Source organism: Drosophila santomea, chromosome 2L (assembly GCF_016746245.2).
Source record: "Drosophila santomea strain STO CAGO 1482 chromosome 2L, Prin_Dsan_1.1, whole genome shotgun sequence".
Lineage (NCBI taxonomy): Eukaryota > Metazoa > Arthropoda > Insecta > Diptera > Drosophilidae > Drosophila > Drosophila santomea.
In genome coordinates this window covers 1,225,535-1,246,790 of record NC_053016.2, presented here as the reverse complement: position 1 = coordinate 1,246,790, position 21,256 = coordinate 1,225,535, and the positions used below count along the sequence as shown (strand labels likewise).

At 45.2% G+C, this 21,256-nt stretch overlaps 2 protein-coding genes across 2 annotated transcripts; both read right to left on the bottom strand.

Annotated features, from left to right (window-relative positions):
• Positions 1 to 224: 224 nt before the first annotated feature.
• Positions 225 to 2,388, bottom strand: LOC120458281 (carboxylesterase 1E). Its single transcript, XM_039645877.2, has 2 exons — positions 1,440 to 2,388; positions 225 to 1,380 (listed from the first exon to the last, which is right to left on the bottom strand). Exons 1-2 carry the CDS (start codon positions 2,343 to 2,345, stop codon positions 283 to 285), a joined length of 2,004 nt encoding a protein of 667 aa, XP_039501811.1. The 5' UTR covers positions 2,346 to 2,388; the 3' UTR covers positions 225 to 282.
• Positions 2,389 to 13,000: 10,612 nt separating this feature from the next.
• Positions 13,001 to 15,953, bottom strand: LOC120443943 (nose resistant to fluoxetine protein 6). Its single transcript, XM_039623391.1, has 8 exons — positions 15,674 to 15,953; positions 15,234 to 15,612; positions 14,936 to 14,997; positions 14,565 to 14,874; positions 14,294 to 14,510; positions 14,050 to 14,237; positions 13,517 to 13,988; positions 13,001 to 13,460 (listed from the first exon to the last, which is right to left on the bottom strand). Exons 1-8 carry the CDS (start codon positions 15,951 to 15,953, stop codon positions 13,242 to 13,244), a joined length of 2,127 nt encoding a protein of 708 aa, XP_039479325.1. The 3' UTR covers positions 13,001 to 13,241.
• Between the last annotated feature and the right edge of the window lie 5,303 nt (positions 15,954 to 21,256).

The following is a 21,256-nucleotide window of genomic DNA, read 5'->3' as shown; positions in this document are numbered from 1 at the left end:
TTGGGTGGGAGCCAAAGTCAATAGGAAGATTAGTGCGGCAGGCATTGAGCCGGCACAGAGCTCTGCTAATTAAGCGACCGGTCATGGCTACAGCTTAAATCAATAGAACCAGCCGGATTTATCCAATATGCAGCCGAAATGAAAGGGAAACTTTGCCAGCGTTTATGCGGCAGATTACCAAATGATTGGCCCTGCACTATGACGTACTGCATCATGCATATAGATACTGGATTATTATATTCTTGTTTATTATTCCTTACATACACAGAGTTAGCTCTATAACTACAAAATGCCCAGACCGAGACCTCCGCCACCCGGTTTTCTGCCTCCATTGCCACCCAATCCCAAGGTGCTGCCCACTCCACCCAGGGTGCCTCCCAAACCGCCTCCCAGACCACCGAGTTGGCCCAGCAAGCTGCCCAATCCCGCACAGCTAGTGGAACTTAGAGGAGACAGCGAGGCGCCCAGAACAGACAGTTCGCAGAAGCGAAAATCGTTGGAGGTCTCCAGCTTAGTGTCTATCTTGATGAAAGGAGTGGCTTTTCCCGTGACGCTCTGGAAAATGCTACTTTTTCCGCCCTCCTTCTTTTCCCTATTGGCAAACTTGACCAAGAGATCGATGAGGTTGTTGCGCACCTTGAGATCCTCGGCGCTGGTCAAACGTGTTTCCTCCAGGGGATTCCCAAATATATCATTGGCATCGAACATGTAGCCAATCTCATCACCATGACCCACTGTTTCCGGCTTATCGTGAGCTGTTTCCGAGACGATGGGCAGACCCTTGAGGAAGTTGATGCCCTTGGACTTGGTGCCATTGTACTCGAAGCTGTACATGAAGGCTGGAGCTAGCTTGGACCACACCTGGGTGGTCAGAACGGCCGGAAGGTTGAAGAGCACGTCGGTCGTGGACTCCACCACCTTGGACAGCACTTGATCCACATTCAGAGCCTGCGGCACCTTCCAAACGTCCTGCAGAGTGGGTGTGAGGACACTCGTGAGTCCCGGCAGTTCCGGCTTGGCGATCTGACCAGTTAGCTTGTCGATTTTCAGAAAACTCGTTAACTTGTTTAGGGAATCACTTAGGGATCCGAGGAATTTCTCCGCCGATCCAAAGACATTTTCTATAGTTTCCACAGTGACGGAATTCGCTGTCTCGTGCTTGGTGACTCCAGTTAGCAGGGGAATGCCCGAGAAGTTACTGCTCCTCAGCTGCTGCTCCGGTTCTCCAACTATCAAGCTGGGCAGTGCCCTGCCATCGTCCTCGCTTTCGATGTGCGGCTGAAAGCCCACATTTCCAGTTAGTCCTTTGACCAGCGCACGTCCTGCCAAACGCTCCGTTTGAACTTTATCATCGTTCTTGATGATCTCCTCTGCACTTTTCTATACGCAGAAAAAAACATATATCATATCTAATTGCAGAAAGATGTTTTTTTACTTACACTTCTCATGCAATTGACGATCTCCAGCTCGTTTCCCGTGGGACAGCCATTGATCTTGGCCACCTCCTGGACGCTCTGAACGGGTTCCTTGTCCATTGCGTATTGAGAGAGAGCGGTTCCCGACATGGCCACCACTCCGTGAACATCGCCAGCACTCCGCGACGTCGGGGACATCGATAGATACATGGCACTGGCTGCTCCGGATCCATGGCCGATGGCCTGCACCTGCTTGGGATTTCCACCGAAATAGGAGATGTAATCGGTGACCCAGCGGAGAGCGGTGGCCAAGTCGAACATGGCCAGGTTTCCATCGAACTGCTTGGTGCCGTCGCCCATGATGCCCAGGGATCCCAGGCGATACTGAGGCGCCACCACGATGGCGCCCCTTTGGGCCATGGGCGTGGCATCGTACTGGGCCGCCGATCCATAGCGATAGCCACCCGGGTGGATCCAAACGAACACCGGGAGCCCCGTGCTCTCATCCGGCATTTGCGGCGTGTAGACGTTCAGCAGCAGGCAATCCTCGTCGCCGATAATCCGCTGGGGAAACTGCGGATGCGGTTGTATACAAGGTTGGCCATGTTTGGTGGCATTGAGGTCACCACCCAGCCGTTTGTACACCGGCCTGGAGTATCGCAGGGGACCAACAGGTGGCTCCGCGTAGTGCATTCCCAGGAAGCTGTAGATGCCCGTGCTGGGATTCCGGAAGCCCTCCACGCGAGCATCGCGATTAAAGAGTCTCGCGAAGATTACGGGATCATCGACGGGCGGCGCCTTCGACTGCTTGCCACCCACTATGCGTTTCACCCGAACGTGCGCATCCCCGCCAGACGCGCCGCTGGACAAGATCACCACCGAAAGCAGTAGTAGCAGCAACCAAGTGTTCCGCTTCAGCTGAGCCTGCATTTCGCCTCGCTCGATTGTCAACTGGCAACTGGCAACTGGCAACTGAGCTTTGGCACTATAATCGAATACCCAGCGAGGTTGGCTACTTGCTCACTTGCTCAGCTTGGCGATAAATAACACAGCAGCAAGTGAAATAAAAAGCAGCAAGTATAAAATAGCATCACAAATGATAAAAAACAAAGCGAAACCTACACTGTTGCGACCGCCTTGTTTGCGTGCCTCCAGTTGGATAACTTGGATAAGGCCATGTTTGGGGCAGCGTTTGTTTCCCCGGCATTCTAATCACGTACTCCATGCCAGTTATAGTTCACTGAGTCACCCGGAATCTGGAATTAGCCGGGGGATTTGCGGTCAACTTTTCGGCAAACAAGCACTTTGCAAAGCTGTTTGTCTCCAAGGAAGTTCAAGTATTGAAGCTCTACGTATAAAATTTTATCTTTATTTAGGTATTCGCAAGCCCAGAAATCCTATCTTTTTAATAAATTCTCAACTGCACGTCAATCCAAAAACCAGTTTGCAACTAAAGTTTTATTTGTCATTACCAAGAATTCAACTTTGATTATTTCCATGATTGATGCCTCTGCTCATCTCTCCATTTGCTTACAGGCAATATAATCGGAGACAATTTGCTGAATTACTTTATTACTTATCATTGTACTAGCATCGTGAGATTGACAGAATAGCCGCCCCCCATCTCCCTCATAAGATTTCTTAATAACAAACTGGTCAGATGGGTTTTCCCATCGCATTGTTGATGCTTTCGATGTTCGCTGAAATTCAATTGCATGAGCGAAATAACAATGAGACTTTAAAGCCGCCAGCGCTCATTGTCTGTGAATGCCACTTTTGGTAGATGGACAAGAAGGGGAGCTGAGGGGCAGTTGGCCATATGAGTCCATAGTGCCACATTTTACAGCTGTGCGGCATTATCTTTTGCCAGATGAATTATGTTCTTCGCCATATTTACAGCCAAACCAGAAGAGGAAGTGGAGAGCGCTGGCCGGATGCTAACAAATATGTTGACGCAAACGCATGTTGAGATTTCAAGTTTCTTGACCCCTTCCCCCCAGTGCCAAGTCCAGGCAGGACCCGGATCCGTCCGGGGATTAGGCTGCAGAGCGGAGTCCAAAGGAGCGGCACGCGCTGCCACAACTGGAAGGACCTGCCACATGAATCTCAATGCTGCTGTCCAGCCGGGCGGCCACGTACGTCGCTTGATTTGCCCGTCTCGGTTCCAGAGCTCTCTCCCCAACACCCCTGCTCCCCATACGCTTCACTCATTTAAGCACTGAGAAAAAATAGGTAAGCATTTAAAAAATATTTTTTTTTATAAGTGGTCGAGTTACTTTTTCTACGTAGTGATACCTAAACTCGCTTCTCTCAGTGCACTGCCAACCAACTTGGCTCTTTCATGTGTCGCAGACAATGGCCAAATGACATTTAAAGTTACGACAATATAATTAAGTATACTTCTGGGAGTTGACGCCGAGGACGAGGTCGAAGGAGCAGCCGCCCAGGCCAAGAATAATTATATATGTATGAGGAGCGGCAGGACCTTCCAGGATCCCAGCCTGATTGCCTCGAGAGGCGTGCAACACTCCTGCAGCACGCAAACTTTGGCCAGATGCAAAGAAGGATCCAGGATACAGGGATCCAGAGACACTTTCCAACTGGCACGCCTCGGCGTTTAACGAGATTAATCTTTCTGGCCGACTATCTAAGGGCTATCTCAATCCCAACTGTCCCTGCCAGATAGAAGTCCTTAAAAAGTTATTAATCTTCGGGGCCATCGAGTAAATATTTTGCCTTTAATTGAGTTTAAATGCAGCATCAAAGTGATTTGCATAAAGTTGACATTGTTCCAGGGGCGAAGTGAAACGGGTTTTGATTTACTGCTCACATTGTGAAGAGTAAAATAAGTAATATAAACTTAGATTCCATTTTAGTTTCTATTTGATAAATGATACATATCATTTAGACTCAGAAACTCACTAACTTGGTATTTCATATTTATTGATATCAAACATTTCATTTTATCATTACTCTTCGGGTCTCGAAGTATTAATTATCTTTCCTATCATTTAGCCGACCAACACGTTTCGCCTGCCTAATTTACGAGTATCTTAATTTTTTTCGTTGCTTCACGTTGTGTGCCACACGCAACGCAACTACGATTTTTCCAGATGCCCCGGTTTTTCCAACTCCCCCCTCCTCCACCTCCTTTGAATGTGCGTGTGCCACGCCCATAAGTGCGTGGGAGGCGTTGGTGGAAATTAGCGGCAGCTTCCCAGCTGCTGCTGATGCGATTTTGATGTGCAAAATATTAATTATAAAACAATAATTGAATTGTGCTCTTGCTCTTGCTCCTGGCAGCTTGGCAGTGAGCGTCGAAAGGTGAGCGATTTTCCTCGCCCCCGGAAAATCACACACACACCACCACACACACACGCGAAAAGTTCATTATGCTAGACCGATTTTTCTTTGGCATCTGGCGGTGTTTGTCGGAGGAAAACAAATTAGTTTGCCATGATTGCAGTTTAATAGGATGCCACCGAGTTTCATAAGTGGAATTTATCAGGTGGCTAAGCTGTATATTGTTCGGTGAAACATAAATTAATTGCTTTCATAACTATTAAGCATTGCCTATTGGAAGTTGTTGAAGATTAATAGCTGCTACCTTTTGCATGTAAAGCATGTAAGGATGTAAACCAGATAGTTCGATCGATAATGTTCATGCCATTTTAAAGAAGAGTCCCACTTAACGCGCCCCACTTTTCCCATTTGAATAAACATTTTTTGCAGCTGCGTAAAATCTTTAAATTATTTTCCGAGTCCGCAACTCGCATGTTTTTGTCCCCAGTCAACTATAAAAAGGCACAGGAGCGTAAATAATACAACAAGAATATGTGCACATAATAATAAATAAATATGAAAATATTGCATCAAATGGGCGACCCACTCTGCTCACAAAGAAAACAATACGATGCGAAAGGCCATGGGGAAAAAAAAGAGGGAAGAATCGAAAACAAAACAAAGTTAAACCCAATACATTAATGGTATTTGCATTTGTACTGATTTTATTTGGTTTTTATTGAATTGATAAAATCACAACGGCCAGGCGAAGCCAGCGAGCAGTTCGAGTCCTCGTCCTTGCTCTCGTCCTGTTTTTCCCCCTCTCCAGCTGCCAATTTGATATTCCGATTGCAATTTATGTGCGCCCCCCAGCACACACACTCACACACTCGCACACTCGCACAAGCGGCTTACATGTGGGGAGCTTCACTGTGATTCTTTCCCCCACTCCGCGCCACATCAATTGAAGCTTTGTGTTTAAACATCTGCAATATGCTGCGTGTTCCGGGTAGCTGAAAACACGGCATGGGTCGGAAATGTTTCGGGATCAGACTGCAGTCGGTCCTTGAATGCTTCGATGGGGTTTGGGGTTGTTCGGAGTTTGGAGTTCGGGGTTTTGGGGGATTCCTGGCTGGGATTGCTGGGGCGTTCGTGTGTGCTTCCCCTGACCTACAGTTGTGTGTCTCTGGGAGCAGCAGTCGTGGGGCCATTCAAATAGACTCACTTTAATGACATAATCCGAAATGTTTTTGAAAATCTTACAAAAACCTATAATAAATAGCATAAAAAATACAGGATATCCAAAATATTTCCCAGAGTATTGCACTCACGATTCCATCTCCAAGGATGCCTGTGCCATGCGAAACGCGTGTTTATTTGGCACCACAAATGCGTTTCCGCTCCTGCGGATGGGAGTGGGTTAGGGTGGTTGGATTGGGTGGTGCAGCTCGGATCGGTTGGGTTTTTGGGTTGGCTTGGCTCGGTTCAGTTCGGTTTGGTATGGTTTGGTTTGGTTTGGTTTGGTTTGGTTTGCACTGTGGCAGCAACGTCAGCAGCGCTGCGGTTGTCGCTTAATGGAATTCCGTTCTTGCATTAAATGTGACACACAGAGAAGCTGCCAATCGGAATGCCACCCACCCACAGGACCAAACAGCCACCCAACCACCCAAACACCCACCTCACCACCTATCCACATATCCACATATCCACCCAATAGACAGTGACAGTTGCCGTTAGCAGTCGCAGTTAACTGTTGCGAGTTGTGCTGCGGTTTGGCTTGTTTAAGTGTTAAATTAACGTTTTAACAGTTTCGATTATTCCGCCAGTTAATTTTTAATGCTTTCCGCTCGAAACCGAAAAAATTTGGCCACCCGCCAGGATATGCATTTCCTCTGGCATCCAGGGGCCATGTACATATTCATTAGTTTAATTAAAATTGTATTCGTCCTTGTGTGTGCGTGGCTGTGTGTCCTTGGAATTTCCTTTGCAGTTTCCTTTTCAAATTGAACCGCAAAACTTTTGGCAGGCACATCCGTGGCAGGACAAAGGATTATTCCACTGGTCGTGTCCTGTGAGCTGCACTCGAGTCTTAGCCTTTCTGCCCACAAAACTTTTGCCGCACGCATTCATTTCAATTTGCCTTTGTTTTGTCCATCTTTGGCCAGCTTCCCTTCGCTCCTTGCCAGCATGTCCTTTCATGGCCATTGACAGGCTTCAAGCCACACATCACCCCCCTTTACATATCCTTTGTGGCTAGTTTTGTGAGGAGGCAAGGGCCGGGGTAAAACTAAAAATAAATGTTGCTCGAACGCATGGCCACAGAAATTATTGTGGTTTCCATCGAACAGCCGGGGGAAAGTCCTTGCCAAAGGACATTAAACATTGATGCCAGCCTTGGCCAAATATGGCAGTGGCTAAGCACGAGGGAAAACAGTGGACGGGGTGAGTTATCGCATTAGGACTTGTGGTTGTCGCCATTAAGCCGCTTAAAAGTTTTATAAATCAAAAGGGTGGGCTAAGTAACGCTATTAAATATTAGAAAACTCAATTAGGAAACTACCAATCAGAAGGCTCTTACTACATATATTTGTGTTTATATTTTAAGAAATTCCCTTCAGTTTTGAAGTACGAAATACAATAACAATCTTTCTGTATCCATCACCACAGGACATTATCGTTAAGGACACTGACCCACTTGAGATAAATGGTTCCGATGATGGAATCTGAATGGAGCCACCTACCCGCATCACCAGCCTAATTTACTCATTAGACAATGTCAAAGAAAAGAAAAACCTCTGATCCTGAGGCAAAAAAAAATTCGGGATTTGGGTGAAATGTTAAATGAGCAACATTTACACATTCGTTACCCAGGTCCGAGCCCAATTTGTTGACAAACAAATTACACGAAGGATTTGCTGCAAATTACGCGCAATTTTTCTAAACTTTCCATTCAAATCCGGACAAACAACAGATCCCTTCCAGTTGAACGTATTTCGGGATGTGTACATATGTCCTGTGAAATCTAATTTAATCAAAGGCCAAACAAGGGCAGCCATCAAAGGGGGTTCACGACCAGCACGAATCAATCTCTGCGTTGCAGGCAAGAAATCCCCAAAAGGCAGATTCTTCTTCGCCCAGAAACCAAAAAAAAAAGGGACTGAGGGCGTGCCCCAACAGGAATTGATTAAAGCGAAAAGGGGGCTGATGTGCGTTCCGCACAATGCAGGCCAGTGTCCTTCGTCCTTCGTCCTTTTTTACGCTCCTGATTGTCTGACCGTAACTTGTTTGCTCGCCTTTAATTTCATTTGCGCGGCGCAGCAACTCGCAAAGTCCTTTGCCGTCTTCGATTCGCCGGCTTCATGCCCCTTTGTCCTGGACCCAGGACCTCCCCTTCGCTGTTCCATTCCTAGTCCGCCTTTCATTTACATGCTTGAATTGTCATTGTAGCGTTTAGCCATTTTATTGTCCTGCAGCGGGTGGCTTTCTGTCTGGTATTCTTCCTGGTCCGCGCTCCCCTTTTTGCCCAGTGATTTATGCGCATATGCTAAGGATGGTATCCCCCCTCCCACTTCCAGCGAACTTTGACCCTCGGCCAAGGGTTTTCCCGATAAGAAGGATTTTTCCTTTGATTTGGCAAGGGTTTGACGCCTTGGCCGAAAGAGAAATGGAACTTTAATTTGCCACAGCCGATTGAATTAGGCAAGGATGCCAGCGGAGGATGGCACACACAACTTGGGTAAAGGAATCACAGATGAGTCCTGTTTTAATGGTGAGCAAGGGAATAGTAACCCTATAATTTTAACTTTTCTTTAAAGTGTTTTTGGGCATTAACTAATGCATGCACCTAGTCAACTTTGACAAGTAATAAGTGAAGTAGTTGTTTAATTCTATTTTTTAGAATTTATGGCATTAAGTAACTAAGGTCAAAAGGCAATAAATGTAATTTTTCATTGTGTTAAATTTTTAACATCTCTGGATTAGGGTTTTCCACGTCGACTGCAACAGATCCCCTGGATTTTGACTTTTTCAAACACTCCCCAGAGCAGGACAATCGAGCGGAACTCCAAGAGGGCCACCAAATCGAAGTGTGGGTGGATTTGGGGCTGCGGATGCACATGCAGAGATAGCTTAGCTCCACACACATTAACCATATCTATTAAAGTGGGGAAGGTGGAAGGCATGTCTCCGGCGGCAGGCGACAATGGGCGACCCTTCAGACAGGAGATAATAAATGGCGTCGCGACAGTTTCCTTTCCGGGAAGCCACCAGAAAAAAGTGTATGTATCGAGGAACTTGCCATACTCGGTAGCTTTCAGCTGGCAGCTAAGAAAGGTTCGTGTCTGGATCTCGGGGGAGTGGCGGAAATAGCACCTGGGTCCACTCTCAGAAAAGCGGGCACGCCACATAAATTCCAATGGTTCGCTTGCTTTCGGGCTTACAAGTTTGGCAAATTTGTGAAAATTACTTTTTGTTTATTGTGCTGAAAGCAGACGGGAGGCGCTAAGCTTGCAGCTAAGGCAGCAAGGAAGTGGCGAGTCCTGCTGGAGAACGACTGGCCCAGCCCCTTAATCTTGGCCATTAACATTGAGTTGTTCTCCCAGCTTTTTTTGTGGCTCCTTGCGTTGTTGTTTTAATAATTTGTTCCTTAAAGCTCCACCTACACATGGCTATGCGTTGTCCTCGTCCTTTTTTTTGGGGGGTTGTGAACAATTGTTGTTTTCACACCATAATCATAAAAGGTACAAGCATAATTATTATTTTTATGTCCCTGCCACTTATTGTAAAGCAGCAAATTGCCTGACCACACATAAAATTCCCTGCCCGGCAAGGATCCTGCGTGGTAGTCGTCCTCTATGAAGAGCAGCCAGACACTCGCAGGAAAGCATGGACTTCGTAGTAGTACGTTATTATAGGAATGGCATAGGGACTGGCAAGTTGGCTGGGGAAAATTGTAATTTTGGCCCTGTCCTCACTGGCTAACTAATGTCCTCGCCCGGCGTTTCCTCCTCTCAGTTAGTGAATATTTATGATTGCCGGCCCGAGAGGAAGCTGAAGAACACAAGAGCAAGAGCATCCTGCAAACTCTTTCCTTTCCTTTGTTTCGTACTCCACTCCTAAGGCTTTATTTTCGGGCACTTCTCGGTGAACTCCTTCTCCTGAGAGGTTTATGGCTCAACTAAATCATCAAGATATGAATGAGGCAACTATGCTGGGGCATTTATTTTTGTAGGAACGGCGATGAGGAAACTAATTTCGAGCAAATTAAATGCAGAGTTTGTCTGAGCTATAGGGGAATTAGTTTGAATATGTTTCAAACTTAACATTTTATTATACCTAAAACTAATATCTTTAAGAAGTAAAGCGGTCTCATAAATAACATTGCATAAAGTTCCCTTTCCACTCAAAGGATAAACAAACTGCGCACTCTTTTCACTACCAAACCCTTTACACATCAAGGACATTTCTTCACCCCACTTGGGCGCTTAGGAAATCATTCAATTGTGCAGGTAAATGGACTGCAAGCGACAGTCCAAGACCTCCGACCCCAGTCAGACCCATAAAAAAGGGTTAAAAGTCCAGAAATGTTTCACATACAATTGCACAAACATCGCAGCCAAAAAAATAAAGCCCCTCTATTGTAAAGAAAGAATGAAAAGGCGCAAAACAAACTGAAAACATCGAGGATACGCAAAAAAGGTTGCCACGTCGTGGTCAGACTTAATCACTTTTATCCGGACGGGCCTTCGATGATTCGTAATCCTTTTAAATGCCCCTCTCGGGCAGATTTATTAGCTGCACGTGATAGTGGTCGCCTTCGACAGGAAAAAATGGCCACGAAAATCATCAAAATCCACGCCCCGAGCTCTTTTAATGCTAATTTATGGACGGGCTGAGTTCGCATTCGCATTCGCATGAGGAGCACAACTTATTCATGAGCTGCCTGAAATATGGCTCCATTTAAACCTGTGTGTATATGAATGTGTATTTCCTTTGCTGCATTTTGCAAATCGTTGGGGAATTATATACTTTGCTGGGGTGCGCGGCAGCGTCAGCGGAAAAACCATTTTAATTAGTGAACGCCAACGTTGCGTATACATAATATTTATTTTGTGCTGGTCGAAATTTCGTTTCTAATTTGGATGAAAAGGTTATAAATTAAAAAGAAAATGTTTAAATAATAAATATTATATATTTAAATATGTTTTAAATATTTAGAAAGTGTATTTTAAACTTATTAGAATGTCCTTTCAGATTTAAAAACAGGTTTTCATTAAGTTATACTTATCTCCCCCAGAATTTTCATTATTACTAAAACCCTGCGAATTTCGATAGATAAAAAGAGTAAGATGCAAAAAATCTACCAAAATTATGGCAAAACTTTTCAACAGTTTTCGAACAATAAAAAGCAAATGGCGCAGGATAGAACTTGCCACCGATGTGCCACGCCCCCCGGTTCCATCCGCCCCCGTTTGTGTGTGGCAGGAACCGCACATTAGTAGTTAGTGCAAGCAGGCGGTGTTCTAACTTTTGAATAAATACAATAAGAGGGGGGTGGGGGCCTGCTCCCCGGGCGCCACTTTAGACAATGAAGCGTATAATGCTAAATATCGCTCTCCAACCGCATCCAGCTGTCGTCCTTCGTCCTTCGTCCTGCCCGCGTTTATGGTGTCTCTTGCTCGAACTATGCTGAATAATTTTGTACGTTGCGCGGTTTGGCAACAATTGCTTTCATTACCGAGCATTTTTTGTTCGACTGGAGCTGGAGGAGATGGGCAATGGAGCTGGCGACTTGGGAACGGGAAGAGTGGAAGAGTGGTTGGCTCCACCTTGGGAAACCCCTTGATGTTGCTACATCTACTCCTGCTGCTGCGGTTTCCGCAGTGGCGTTGTTTGTGCTTGTGTACTTCGTATTTGGTATCCTGCGGCCGCAGATACATTATCCAAAATTTGCATAAAATAAATAAATTAAATATGCCAGACATGCGGTGCGCCGTTGGCCGCTTGAAACAGCCAGAGTTGTTGGCCTGGTCGAGTGCACTGAGAGGAATTAGGGATTGATTCATAAAGCAGTTAACTAGTGCTGAAATTAATATTACTTCTATTTTAGGAAATAGTTACAGACAAACCTGTAAAAGAATTAAAGTAAATTTGGAATAACTAAATGTAAGCACAATATCCTGAGTGTAGTAGCTACTGCTTCATTTCTTCACTTGGCCGTTCAAAGTTTTCATTTTATTATCACGCAGAACTAGAGAGCGGGTGGCAAAATGGGGAGTACTTCGAGGGGGAGTGCTCCAAAGGGGGGCCAGCCGAGGTAGTGGCCCATTGAACAGCTGCAGCATTTTTGAAGTTGTCCAGGAGTTCGGGCCGCTCGAAATGCTGTGCCTGGGAAACGTGGCAAAAAGGCAGCCAGGATGCGCTACGTTGCGTTCGCTTGTCATGCTCCGTTGCGTGATTTTGCCCACCCCCTCGCCCTTGCGACAACCACCCACCCGCTCCTGTCCGCTACGCCCCACCCCACCTCTCCCCCACCCACTGGGGTGCTTCATGCACGAGTTGTTGTCCTGGCTGCTGCTTTTTGGCATCCGCTGTCTCGTGAAGCACATGGAGCACATGGCCGCAGTCTGCGGCATTAACTTCATGCCGCTTCATTTTGTTGGGCATCTTTTTTCGGGCTTTTTTGGAGCTTTGGCTCCCTGAAATAGCCGCTTCAAAATTGGTTCGTTTGGTCGCCTAAGGCACTTAAATTTCCGCCCCCAGCGCCATTTGTTTTTGCCGCTGATGTTGATGAGGATGGTGTTTTGGCGGTGGGTTTGTTGTAGTTCAATTTGTGCGCTGCGGTTTAATGAAATTTAGTTGTTAGTTGCTGCACGTTTAGCTTTGCATAGATGTCCGCCCCCCACAACACTTTTTTTGGTGTTTGATGGCACGAGGAACACCCGAAAAACCCAACGACCAATTTTCGAACGAATGGGCGGACCACGGGGCGTATACGTGATGTGGAATTTGTGTATGTTAAAGGGTAATTGTTGTGGGAAATGGGTCTACTATGAAGACATGGCTTGGCCGGGGAAAATTGGTCAGAACTTGCTCTTTTGGAGCTGATTGAAAGGATTGTGATATATGAGTGGGGCACATTGCTCATACGTGATGTGGGCCCAAAGTATATAGCACAACATTTTACATTGCATGTGCGGTGATCGTGAGCAGAAATATCTTAGTTTTACATGATATATATTCATTTCAATTAATTAGCTAGGCTAACAAAAGAGAGAGATTTACAATGTTTACTTTTGCTTAGCTTGACATTTGACATCATATTGCATACTTTCGGGGGTTTGTTTGGGTTTTGTATATAAATATGTATGTACAAGTAAAGTGTATTCAATATGAATGTAAACAATATTTTTGTAGAGATATATACACATATGTAGTAACAAAGTTAACAAAAACTGTGTGCTTATTAAAGAACACTGTTCACAGCTTAGATATGCAGTTTAACTTGCTTAAGTTAAACCTACAAGACAATTATAAAATCTTTGTTTAGGGTTCGACTAAGTTCTGGCGGGAAATGCTTGTTGCTGGAACTACTTCAGTAGGTTCAGTAGAGGTCTCTACCTTGGGGCTCTCTGCATTGTCCGCCTTCTTTTGACGCCTTTTTAGCAGCTCCATCTCGAGGCGCCCCAATGGCACCTCCACAAAAAGGTGCATGAACAAGGATACGAACAAGGTAATGCCAAAGTCCGACCAAAAGCGGAGAAACTAGAATCCATATAACTAAGTAAAAAAGTTTTGGTTAAAATGCTGGATGTACTTACAGCGTCGTAGTTTGAAAAGTGCAGACTCGTCTTGCTTCGCGCTATATGAACCGTTTCCACCACCAGGTGCCATATATAGAGGCAGTAGGATAACTTGGAAAGTGGTTGCCAAAAGGACCAGCTCAGGAACTCATTCACAATGGGTGCCAGTCCATTCTGGCACGCCCAGATGATCCAGCACAAGGCCAAAGGCCACGCAATCCGACTGCAACACAGATAGAAACCTCCTGCCAGTGGGGAAATCTCGCCTGCTCCACTCTGAGTATAAGGATATACGGCGAAGATTACAGTGGCCAGCATGGACAGACTCAGGATCCACAGCAGCAAAGCCAACCACTTGGGCAGGCGGCTCTTGCGTGCATTCTGGTGATGCAAAAAGTAGCCGAAAAGCAGTCCTATCAACCAGGGCGTGGCTCTGGCATGGGTGGTGTAGTAGATGAGGCGCATCTCGGTGCTGTCGCCACCAAGGTTTCTATAATGGAAGATGTGTTTAGAAGCTAATATATCTGATGTCCTTATGAGGCTTTACTTACCCATATCGATCAAACACTTTCAGTTCCCGCAGCATAACTATACTGAAGACGCAGCCGGACAGCAGAAGGATCAGCAGGACGATTCCCGCGACAGCCTTTCTTCCCCACTTGTAGAGGGCGATCAGAAGAAGCGGTGATATAATATACAGTTGCATATCCACAGCCAGATACCACGAGTGACCCAAGCACTAAGAAAAGAAGATAGAATAACAGTTGCAGAGGGAGTTTCCTGAGGGATACGTACCATCCTGCCAGGAGCTGCATAGTTTTGGACGTAGAGCAGAGTGGCCCACCAGGTATCGCTGCAGAGCTCCGTGGAGCTGGTGAACTGATTCCACAGCGGACCACTGTCCAGTCGAGGGAAAAGAGTCATAAAGATGAGCACGGCCAGGGCCAGGACGGGAGTCAGGCGCACCAGACGGTGCAGATACATCAGTGGCACATGGAGATGCCCCTTGGTGCTGAGATCATTGGAAATGAGTATGGAATTCTCGTTTAAGGCTATGGAAACTCACCGATCCATCTCCCGCAGGGCGGTCAGAACCAGGAGCAGTCCACTGAGCAGGAAGAAGGTGTCCACGGACGTAGTGCCGCTCTGCAGGACCATGGAGAAGGGCGTCTGGGCCCAGGCCACGATGTCGTAGGCATTGATGTTGGGCGCCAGCAGGAGGTACATGTAGCCGTGGCCCAGTATGATCCAGATGATGGTCAAGCAGCGAATGCCATTCAGACAGGGTATCACTCGCGGCGATGGTGTGCTCGAGGTCTTTAGCAACTGGTTTAAATTTTTGCGAAGGGAAAAGGAACCCAGCAGCTTGTTGGAAACTTTAAAAGAAAGAAAATGTGAGCCTGAGTAAGGAGTAATAGGAGAAACATGCTTATTTACCGTCGCTGTAGTCCAAAATTGTAGCCAGCAAAACGACAGCGCACAATAAGATGAGAATTGACCTAAAAATAAGTTGAAATACATTTCCAATAAGTGGAAAACTCAACAAAGTAGTAGAGTAGTATCGTCGACCTTAGCTTTTGCTAAAAACGCATTCTAACACTTAATTTCGTTGGCACGCAAAACAAGTCTAAGCGCACACAACCTGTCTTTCCAGTGCCTGTTGCATAAGATACGAGCAAACAAAGGCTGGGAGATACGAGCTATACTTCGAATACACCTAAAAGCTTTTACTCACACGGCAAACCAGTCAAGTCCATTCATGGGATCTCTGTGCGCCAAGCTGCAGTCCTTTTCCTGCACCACCGTGGCGCCCGTCGAGTTCTGCCCAAACATATCCTTCAGATGACCAGTCATCCACCGACTCAGTTGGGCGGCACTGCAGGACGAGGGTATGCAGGTGCCTATACTCAAGGTGAGGGCATCTGAGCCGGCGGCTTCCATGAGCAAACTCTCGAACTGCATACGACTCAGGCAATACTTGGCTGCGGCACTGATGGTCATGCCGTTGCCCAGACTCTGGCTGAGATCCAAGCTGAGGCAGGACTCGTAGTTGCCCATGTCCATGATGTGTCCGTAGAGCAGTCCTTGCGGAAACTTTCCCCAGGCATCGAAAACTGCAAGTCATAGTTAGGAAGTTCAGCATGAAAGGCTACACATTTGTTGTCATCAACTAACCTCGAAGAGCTGGCAAGGATTTGGCCTCCGCTCCCTGAAGGAGCAGGCGAACCTCCGCCAGGCAAGACGCCTCAGAAGCAGACGAGGATTGGTTGTCATTCAAGGCCTGCTGGAGCACCTGGTAGCCAAAGTTGCTGGACTGCATCCAAGTCAGCAGGTCCTTGGAGCTGTACGCCTGGGCAGTGGGTACGCCCGCCGCCAAGATCCACATCCAGAGCAGGATCATCTTGGCTGGGATGAGGAGCGATGAGCTCGCGCTGCTTAGTTGCCTGAATACCATTGCTGTGTGCGACGGCCATGACGATGCGAGTGATATTTATACCGGGCTAGTAAGAGTCTTACTCCGGCCCACGAGCCGTCTGATATGGCTAATATGGCTAACACAAATTTCTAATCACCTGGGGAGCTCTCTTGACTGCAGTAGTTGGTCGGTCGTGCAGTGGGAACTTTCGATAACACTTGTACTATAAGGTTTATCTGGTACCATTTCGCAGGGTAGCAAGTGGGTCTATCCCCACTCTATGCTTTTACCACCTCAACTTTGCGATATCTCAGCAGCGTGCAAAGCAACGATCATTGTGACGATCGCCTGCAAATCGGTTCAATGACCGATATAGCGCCGAATTAGATTCAATGCCACACATGGGGATGTCCGTTGCGCTCACAATGACGATGACGCTGGGTAGAAACTATTAACAGCCGGGCTCAAATGCAGCATCACGTAATCAGTGGAGTGTGTGTCCGGGGAACCCCTGTGCCCATCGACGGGTTAACACTCGAGCCCCAATTACGTCAGTTTGCTTTATATTTCACAAATGGGTCAGCGACCGATAGTGACTTCTGGCAGCAGATCACCTGGCGATACTGGGCCACTACAAATGGTCTCTTTAAATTCATCACAAGCCCAATCGGTCGAGTGATTTGAAGTGGCTCACCTTGGAGAGTAGCTACTATTTGCCACTTGTAATAGTTCGGCGGTTCATGGCTGGGTTATTGAACTCGCTGCCCTTGGAAAGGGCGATACTACGAAGCTAACGCCACCTGGCATCGTTATTATTGCGCAATAACAGTCGCATTAATCAATATGCGATTCAAAACTGAATGTATGTATAGTATAGCTAGTCAGTCAAAAAAATGTGGGTATTCCCAAGCGTGAATTGTGAATCCGATAAATAAACAAATACGACGAAAAACATCGAGAGTGGGGCGGAACACTTTCTCTTTCTGGATCTCCGAATGCTCTTGTCACGCATTTTGCCAAAAAATATGTTTTACTCAGCGTATGGAAAAAATGATACCCATTGAAACGAGAAGTGCTTACAAGTATTCTAAAATTTATATATTTATGAAGGTGTTTGTTGACGTATGGAAACGTGAGCCGTGCATTTTTTGTTTACAATTATTATCTGAGCTAACGAACCAGTTAGTTGATCAAATTCAGTGACTTCATCAACTATGCATTGGTTTCATTACTCATCAAATACAAGCAATAGAAAATAATCACTTTTTGTTGGTTTCTGAGATAATTACAAGTGGCTCTTGATAGTATTTACAAACATTACTACAACTACAATACACCCGTTTACTCAATGAGTTCCGTGTGTGCGGTAAACATCGGATATACAAACGTATGTATAATTATTTAAAAAGTTTACTGGAAGAGCTTTACCCATGCCGAAACATACGTGAATTTTGACTGCTATGTGAATGAAGATTAGGGTGGACCTTGTGCGTGTGAAAGTATTTAGGTCGCTTTCAACGAGGAGAAACATATACCACCTTACACTAAATATCTTTCTACAATCCATAGTTTAAGCTTCAATTTAACTTACCTTGTTTTTCGTACTTAAATACCATTTGTAACCTAATGCCAAAGCTCTCGCTCCCACAACTTTCAAATTGCTGTCCCAATCACTTGAACTGGATTAACAGAACATTACAAATTTAATTAAATTTCCCTATCAGCGCGAGTAATCAAGGCAACTTCAGTTGGCAAAGTTACACAGCTAAACCGCAAAACAGTTCTCCAACGGGCATAAACGTAATAGTAACTACGTTAATCCGACAGCTGAAAATCCCTCGAAATACATTTAACTCTTGCCTGCGCTAAGTACAATGTAAACCGTTTGCCACATTCCAAACACACAGGAAAATCCAGAGACAAAACAGCAACTTTGGGGGGGTAAAAGTAGTTAGGGGTGGCAAGCCGAGTTTCGACACATGTTGCCGCAATAAAAATGTCAACACACACATAAAACATCTTCTAAAATGGCATTTGCAGCAGGCAGCGAATTCCGAAGGACCAACCGGGAGAAATGCGAATATTTTTGAAGCATAATAAATGGAGCTCGGCGTGGGAAAGCGTCGTCTGAGTGGAAAAACTGAGCCCGGGAAATCCCCATCCACACGTGCTTAAAGCTCAGACTCGCACACACTCGCACAATGCCGGCCATTAAACACGCATTCTCTGGCCATAGAAATTTATAGACCAGAAAGGAAAGGCGACGGAGAAAGTGAGAGAGCGAGTGAGGAAGGGAAAGTTGGGAGGGGAAATGTGGGTAGTGCGAAATGTGTCGCGCAACGAGTCGCGCGCTTTACTTTCACTCTTGCCGGAACTTTCATTCAAGGACATGGAGCAGACAGGACCTCCTCGCAAACCACTAATGGCGGCAACCGAAGAGAAAAGGATACATGCATTTTATACCCTTTCAGCGGGCATTGTCGATATCTGGAATTAGGAAGCTATAAATTTCAATATCTGTATAGTATTATTTGCGCTATTAGGGATATAGTATCCTGATTTATAATCCGTATTTTTTTCATAACTTTCTCAATAATGCTCGAAAATATAAATGTTATACCTCGTTGAAATCGTCATGAAATTCCCAATCAAACTGCATTCAAAGGTAAAACCCTTAATTTTTTGACAAATTTCGCAAAATATCATGATGAAAATGCAAAAAATGGCAAAAAATATATTTTGTTGAAACATCAGTAGAAAATTGATTAAAATAGTAAGCGTGGATAAAGAGCTGCATAAAATAGTCATCCTTTTGTTTCTGGGATTATTTTCAGGCAAGTTATGACTAAATACGCCAATAAAATATTCATATTTTTGCCAAAAATTCGTATCTTAATTTTCTGCCCAAAAATAATCAGTTTTTTGTTTACAACAACGAAAATAGTTGTCCAAACATAGAATGCCATACATCGTTGAATTCGTTATAAAATTTCCTACAAAGTGGCATTTCAGCCTAAAATTGTATAATTTTGACAGTTTTTCGCAAAAATTTATGATGTTACCCCCCTTACCGAAAATGCAAAAAAGGTAAAATTTTTTTTTTTTTTAAATCAGTACAAAATTGATTAAAATAGTAAGTGTGGATAAATGGCTGCTTAAAATAGTCATCCTTTTGTTTCTGGGATCATTTTCAGGCATGTTATGACTAAAATCGCCAATAAAATGGGTTACTGGCTGTTCAAAACAGTCGAAATTATGGCTGCATTTGAAATTACAGTCTAGTTTTAATTTTTCGTCAAGTGTGTGTTATATTATGTACTTGAAAGAGTATCCAAAGTGGAATGACTTTATATCCTTCCTTATCAATTTCCCGTCTGACTGCCAACATATTTTAAGAATGTCAGCTGAACAGATCTCTAGCCCCCGCTCCTCTATCAATAAAATCCTGAGCTGAATTTAAAGAAGAACCAAAAAAAAGCTAGGCTGCTGGGCGTGTCGCCTTTAATGAGATAATCTGCGCTACTCGTCGTAATTTTCCGTAATTGAAGGTTCACTTGCAGACAGGCCCCACTCCGGATTTTTGGGGTCTGAGGTGGGGCTGCTGGCAACTGGCCGTAATGATAGTGGTGGGCCTGCAGCTGTACGTGCGTGTAACTTTGGGGGGATGTTCCTCTGTTCCTTCCAGCTTCCATCTTGTCTGCACTTTTCGGTGGAGCTCGCTGGGATGGTAATCTGCAATAAATGAGGCATGTTGGAAGATTTATTTGATTGCTTTATTTAATATTTTAGAAAAGGCAGATGTTTCGCTACCACTCAGCGGGATGGGGCTTCTTAGAGGGGTTGGTTACACTTGGCTTTACAGTCGGCGTTGAGTGGCTGACTATGAGTTATGACTGATATAATGAACAATATACGCATTTGGGGCCAGAATGGCAAAGGTAAGCGAAGCAAAGGTGAAAAGCGTTTGCAGTGTGTATGTTGAAGGAAAGTGATATATACGATGCATATGAAAATGGTAAAGACGATAAGTTATGTTATATGCATGTGAGCCATTGTGAAGTACTACAAGAAAATGGTGAGAATTGTTTAATTTATGGCTGACAACAGTGGCTGAATAAACAAATTAAGAGGTATTGCCTAGGCATGAAATATATTTAAAGGCATTTCATAAAATTCCTTTCAGCTGCTGGACGCCTTAAACATTTGGAATGGCACCTTGAATAAATTTCGCTTCATCAATTTCGATTAATCCCAAGTCCGGGCGAGAAATCTCTGGTAGACCCATTTTGCAGGACGGGCCCCCGAAGGGCAATCCACAATTAAATGCTCCGCTCATTGCGACATCGTTTATCACTTCTGCCAGAGTCCTGGTGTCCTGGATTCTCCGATTCTCTAGGCTCTGCCCGCCATTATGGTTGCTTCATTACGAGCGATTAATTTTGATTGTTTCGACCAGGCCAGCGAAGAAAAAGTGCCCAATGAAGCACTGCACAGTTCATCCTGAGAATATCCTTCTGCCTCATTTCTGTGCTTTCTGCGGACACCGAGAAAGGGCCATATTTCACCCAACAGGAGCCAGAGTGCGGATATAAGGACTAAGAGCAGGGAGCTGGGAACTGTGACCAAAATTAAGCACACAGAGCACAACTACACGAAAACGTAATAAAATCATAATCGTCGGATCAACACAGTCATCAGCGGTGTCACAACAGGCTACCAGCGGATGATGAGGATGGAAAACGAGGACGCAGACAGCCAAGGATGCCACTGAGGACCCAAGGAGCAGCAGGAGCAGCAGGAGCAGCAAGGAGCAGCAAGGAGCAGCCAGGAGCAGCGAAATTGCACAAGCAATTGCCAGGCGAAACTCAACGGTAATTACAGTAATAATTCAAAAGAGATTTGCCCCCACCTCGTCCAAAAAAAATCGAGCAAAAAACATCACTTCAGCCAAGGAGATGGGCGGAGGTTCGGAAAACTAAGAGACAATGAAGGCGACGATGCAATCCGGGCCAAAAGTGGCAATTGCCACGACTAGAGACAAAACTGCACAGTGGGATGGAAAAAGGAAATGAGTGAAATAAATAAACTGAAAATCTTTAATATAAGTATGCAGTATTATCAGCAGACTATGGAAGTAACCTTAATTGTATCAGTCACCTAAGCTTGTATAAAGCTTCAAGCAATCCTTTTCTTGAAGACTTATTGATATTGATATACTAAAACCCATTTTCTTAACCATTTATATATGTGATTTGGATATTTAAGAGAATAAATGTGAACTTGAATCAAATGAAACCCAGCCCACTGTGCCAGGAAGTCGGAAGCAGGGTGGCTCATCGTGC

What these genes read in the sequence shown, in the direction of transcription:
- LOC120458281 (XM_039645877.2), bottom strand. Translation starts at nt 2,345, where the DNA reads ATGCAGGCTCAGCTGAAGCGGAACACTTGGTTGCTGCTACTACTGCTT. An exon ending in TCGTCAATTGCATGAGAAGT is followed by an intron (nt 1,381 to 1,439) that starts GTAAGTAAAAAA and finishes TTCTGCGTATAG; the next exon opens with AAAAGTGCAGAGGAGATCAT.
- LOC120443943 (XM_039623391.1), bottom strand. Translation starts at nt 15,953, where the DNA reads ATGGTATTCAGGCAACTAAGCAGCGCGAGCTCATCGCTCCTCATCCCA. An exon ending in ATCCTTGCCAGCTCTTCGAG is followed by an intron (nt 15,613 to 15,673) that starts GTTAGTTGATGA and finishes TATGACTTGCAG; the next exon opens with TTTTCGATGCCTGGGGAAAG. An exon ending in GCCCTGCGGGAGATGGATCG is followed by an intron (nt 14,511 to 14,564) that starts GTGAGTTTCCAT and finishes CAATGATCTCAG; the next exon opens with CACCAAGGGGCATCTCCATG.